This window comes from Pinus tabuliformis, chromosome J (assembly GCF_031772625.1).
Source record: "Pinus tabuliformis cultivar Carrire ecotype Pingquan chromosome J, CPIR1, whole genome shotgun sequence".
Classification (NCBI taxonomy): Eukaryota; Viridiplantae; Streptophyta; class Pinopsida; order Pinales; family Pinaceae; genus Pinus; species Pinus tabuliformis.
The window spans coordinates 133,412,154-133,417,956 of NC_142295.1; the positions used below are offsets into that span (position 1 = coordinate 133,412,154).

Here is a 5,803-nt window from a genome sequence, read left to right on the forward strand (position 1 = left end):
GATTACTTGAATAGTGCAGAAGTTAAAGGCAATGCTGATTACTTGAATAGTGCAGAAGTTGAAAGCAATCACTTATGCCAACAATAACACCTATTGTTCAACATTTGTGAAAACTTATTTTCACTTTTTGATTGGATAATTTTCCATCTATATTTAACCCACTCCCATACACTTTTCTTAGATCCTCCCTTTTACATTGGGTAATTTTCCGTCTCAGTTTTACCTACTCCCACGAAATAGTTTTAATACTTATGTTTCTATCACATTTGTGTAATTTTCCATTTATAATTAATCTTATATTTTACCTACTTTTGCTTTTTGTGTAATTTTCCATTTATATTAAATCACATATTTTACCTACTTTTTCTTTTTAATTTGGTATCTTTCGTATGTGGTTCCACTGGCGCAAAGCCACGATTCGAGTGTATGAAATAAATGTGGTTGACATGCAACACAAGTAATCCTGATTTTACTTGATTGATATACATGTAGTTCCACTGGTGAAAAACCACGATTCGAGTGTGTGAAATACGAACTGCAAATATGCTTTTACATTTTTTATCTCATAATACTTTCTAGTAACATAAGTAATCCTGGCTGATATACATGTGGCTCCACTGGTGCAAAGCCACGCTACGAGTGTGTGAAATTCGAACTGCAAATATGCTTTTACATTTTTAATCTCATAATAAACTTACTTTCTAGTAACATGCTTTCTAATATCATATGATTCCAATAACATATTATTGACAGCACGTTGAAAGCCACGTATCACGAGTTATTTTTTAATAAATTAAAAATAGTACCAGACCAAAACTGTAACAAATCCACCAGAGAGACAAAGACAATAGAATACCTATCATCTCACTCCCAAACAACTCAACATATACAATCCAAATCCTAAAAACCAAGTTAGACCATTTTTAATACTGTTCCCCTACCAGGCAGCTTCACCAACCAAAATAATCTTTATTTTAACCCAAAGTAACAATTCATCAAAAAAGAAATTTTAAAATATATTATTTTTCCAAAAAAAACACCTACTAACATATAACCAACAAATTTGATTTTAACCAATGGAACAATAAAACTTAAATAAACAGAAACAAGCCATTGAAAACGTGTAAAAATATACAATGCTTTCCAACTTATTCAACACCAAAAACTAAAAATATATCGAATGCAGGTTCCTATCTATTCAACTCCATAAACCAAACATACAAACCTGTAAAACAAAATATCAATCATGATAGCACACCAAATACTGAAAATATATGAACGTTATATCACTCATGATAGCACAGCAAATACTCAAATATATAAACGTCATATATCACTCGTAGCTTCAGTACTCAGCCTTATATTGGAGAATCATAAGTTCCTAGCAGTACTGTAAGATTCCTAGAATGCAGGTAACTTTCCAAAGAGGATAAAGACTTATTCTTCATCTGATTCAGCCTAAGATTCCTAGAATGCAGGTAACTTTCCAAAGAGGATAAAGACTTATTCTTCATCTGATTCAGCCTCGGCACTCTTCAGCCACTCAACAAATGGTTTAACATTTTTCCACATTTGTGAGGTGTTTCCAGCTGAACCTTTATCAAACCATTGGAAAATGATGTCTTCCTCCAAGATGTCCTCATCATATAAAACTTTAAGAACTAAAGCAACCTCTTTGACCGCTTCAGCTCGTGCATGGTTACAAAATGCCTCAATAGCACCAAGCAGCATCGACTGAGAATTTTCATCTTGAACAACTCTGGATAAATAGCCTTTCTTCATAACTGCCTCTTTTGAAAATCCTCTTCCAACGCCCTCAAAAAGAGCTTCAAAATAGGCATTCATGATTTCCTGTGGAGAACCATTTGAAGATTGTATGTAGGATTGTAATTGTTTCGGAGAATCTCCAATCTTCAAGCGCTCCTTGAAAGCAAGGAGAAGCTCATCATGAATGCTCAATGTGTTCAATTTGGTCAGAACAGTCTCCTCCTCAATATCCTGTTGAATGGGCTTCTCAAATACCTCATCACCGTTTTCAGCTTGAGTTTTGTTATCAAGTTCACCCTTTTCATTCTTGACGGGCTTCTCAGACACCCCATCACCGTTTTCAGCTTGAGATTTCTTATCAAGCTCAACCTTTTCATTCTTGCCTGAAGGCTTCTTTGGTGACTTAGACTTTTGTTCTTCCTGGCTGTCCAACATGACCATTTCACTTGTAGCAGCTGTCAACTGCTCTCTGATACGCTGTTGTGCGGCTTCAATAGAAGTATCAGTAGCCCATTGCACATCATCATTCTCATCCAGCTCCTCGTTTTCATCAACATGGCTTCCGGAGGAGAACGGTCTTCGTCAGAACTAGTTTTCTTCTTAGCAACCTTGGATGCAACCTCGTGGCCCTTTTTCTTGGATTCTTTCTTGGATTTTTTAGCTTCTTCATCAATAGCCTCTCCTGCTTTCAAACGTTCCTTTTCTGCTCTTCTCATGGCCTTCTTATCTTTGCCTCCCTTCTTCTGCTCTGGCGGATTCTTCAAAATAAACGTAGTAAGCTTGTCCCTCATATCAACATCTGAAACATATCCACATGCAGCACACTTCAGTGAAATCATTTGCGTTTTTGAAATAAGGATCTCTGTCTCAGGATTGCCACATCCATAGCACTGCACATACTTCTTGATAAAAATCTCCAACAAAGCTACAAGTTTAGCACTATCATGAGCACCATTGACAAGAGCAGTCCCAGATTTTTCATCAAACTTTGATTGCGCACCCAGTTCACAGCCGAAATACTTTGTTGTATATGAAGGGGGTCTGGCAAGAGCTTTAGCCACATCTACCATATTGACAAGATTTGTCTTTATGCCATTACCTCGTCCCTCAATTTTTGTAATCAGCTTAGGCATCTTATACCTGTAAAAGGCATCATCTTTGTTGCCCTCGCCAATATTTAGAAGAGCCATATTTTCTAATCAGTGATTAAGTGGAAGGCAAGAGTGAATTTGGATTTTGAAGAACCGTTTCTATCAAGAGTTAGATACTAGAGTATGTAAAAGGCCACCAAATGCCTGCCGGGAAAAGGGACTCTCTATGATGTTTTAACACTCCACCTTGCACGTGGAAAAATGGGTGCATCCAACTGCAAACCCAAATCAACCTCGACTTCTGACTTGGCTTTGGCTGCATACAGCCAAAATTTTTTGCTACAAAGACGAAGCTGTTTATTCTTTTCTTTGATGTAGGACAGTATTCGCCAAGCAGCCCAATCAGCCCCAAATATGAACAAACAGCTTCAGACATAAAAGAATATTCAACCTGTACGCCCTCCACTTTGAATGCGATTGACAACCGATAGGACTCAACTTGAAATCTGGACCATACAAGTGCTGAAAAAGATTAGCCATGAATTATAAAAACCTGACAGTACAATTCCATATAAATCACAAATGATAATATAAAAAAATCATAACATTAAAATACGACAAAAGGGATCACAGACAATGTCATAAGAATTTGTTTATAGATTTCACATGTGGGCAATAATGGATGCAAGTTGGATGAAGATAAAAGATATGTGACAAATTTAGACAGTAAGAAAAAATCTAGACAATTCAGAATTTAGCAAAAGATGCAGAACTCAGAGATGCCTGCGATGCAGAGAGAGCAATCAACGTAACAAGTTTCAACATAGAGTCAAAAAATCTGGACAATCCACATTATAGCAGACAATCATTCATTTCTACATTATCAAATTGACAATATTTGATATTTTGCCTGATTGTTCACTAATTTCATTCCCCTAATCCTCCCATTCCCACCTTACATTTATAGGAATAGCAGGATCTGTTCAGATCAACAGAGCATCCTTAAACTATACCATACAGAAAGAAATGTGCCCATTTATTTCTGTAGTGAGTATGATGAAGAGTGTTAAAGTAGGGCATCCTATATTTTGCCTCATCTTTCAATCACATCATTCCCTTAACTGATTGATTCCCACCATACAGTTTCAGAAATAAAAAGAATTTTTGAAATCGACATATCATTCTAAAGAAATTAATGCCAATTTTCCCTACACCTCACAATTTTAAGAATAACAAGGATTTTCATGTCAACATTAGCATCCTTAACAATGCCATACAAACAGAACTATGTCCAACTATCTCCATAGTACAGGTTATGAAGAGAATTAACATAGGAAATTGTATATATTGTCTAATCTTTCAATAACTTCATTGCATTAACTGTTTAATTCTCATCTTGCAGTTTTAAGAATAGGAGGAAATACATCAACAGAGCATTCTTAATATACGAATAACACAAAACCTCCATAAGCTAATGGATAACAGATTAAATAAACCAAAAACAGGAACCATAATTGCAATGTTGGTTCTCTGTAAACCTTCTTGAATATCAAATTCAACTAGTCTTGAGAGTGAAAACAAATATACTTCGAGTGAGACAAGGACTCGAATTATAATTAGGTTAACAGACCATAATCATGTAATGCATTGAATACGTGTGAGAATGAATAAGAATACTATTAATGCCATCATCACCTTATGATGAGTTCTAAGCGCATACCCAAGGGGCTAAATAACTGCATCGAAACAATAAGCAATAGCTAAAATGGCTAGTGATTGTGTCCAAAACAGGTATCCAAATTAACCAACACTATAAACCAATGGCTTGACATATTGCAATGTTAAAACGTTGAGTGAAATGTACTGACACAAATTAAATCTAAAAGAAAGATAACTGAAATTGTCAAAATACAGGGAACAAAATGACATGAGATAGTAATAGAAGAGTTACTTTTATCAAGCAAGTAACATAACCCAAAAGTCACCAAGGAAATACTTACAATAGCATAACCCAAAAAAACCCTAAAGAATACTTACATTAGCAGCAACAGACATCTGAACCACATAATATGCCTACGATTATAATTACAGGCTCATAAAGAAACTAAAGCCAAAAATAAAGCCAAAAAAGTAACAATAACAAGGGCGACAATATCAAAGCAATTCATCAAACGCCTGCTTTGGTTGCATGGAGAGCAGAGACTAACATATTTGTTAATAAAGCCCAAGTATTTTAGGAAATAAGTAATATCAACCCCTGGAAAAACTTCAATCCAAGGACAAAGTATAACTTCGAAAATAAAGCCCAAAAAGCAACAATAACAAGGGTGACAGCATCAAAGTAATTCATCAAAGGCCTGAACGCCTGCTTTGGTTTCATTGAGCGGAAAAACAAACATAGTTGTCAATTCAGATGATAATTAATATCAAACCCTGAAAAAACTTCAATCCGAGGACTAGGAGTACAAATTAAGAAATAATGCCAAAAAAACAACAATAACAAGGCTGAGAACAACAAGGCAATTCATCAAACGCCTGAACGCCTGCTTTGGTTGGAGAGAGGGGAAAAATAATTTAGAAAATAATTAATATCAAACCCTGAAAAAATTTCAATCCAAGGACTACGAGTATAATGTACCTGATAGCTAAAAAATTCAAAAATATAGCTTCATATCAAATAAACAATACTACATTCACCAGAATCCCACAACCTGAAACCCGCAAACTCAAAACAACCACAAGTTCAAGAAATGTAGCGATTACATAAATTGCATTCACCAAAATACCAATGACTGGATTCTGGTGATTACAGAAATTGCATTCACCAGAATCACGCAACCTCAAAACAGCTGCAACTTCAAGAAATATCTCAATTAAAAGCCAAATAAATAATAACAATAGCGATAACAAAAGAGAAATCCACCAGAACACCGTTATAATTGGAA

At 35.3% G+C, this 5,803-nt stretch overlaps 1 protein-coding gene across 1 annotated transcript; it reads right to left on the reverse strand.

Moving 5' to 3' along the window:
* Positions 1-1,262: 1,262 nt before the first annotated feature.
* Positions 1,263-3,375, reverse strand: LOC149225980 (putative eukaryotic translation initiation factor 5-1). The gene is given in 2 exon segments (XM_089377361.1): positions 1,263-2,321; positions 2,324-3,375. Coding segments are annotated over 2 exon segments (1,452 nt in total). The 5' UTR covers positions 2,958-3,375; the 3' UTR covers positions 1,263-1,503.
* Between the last annotated feature and the right edge of the window lie 2,428 nt (positions 3,376-5,803).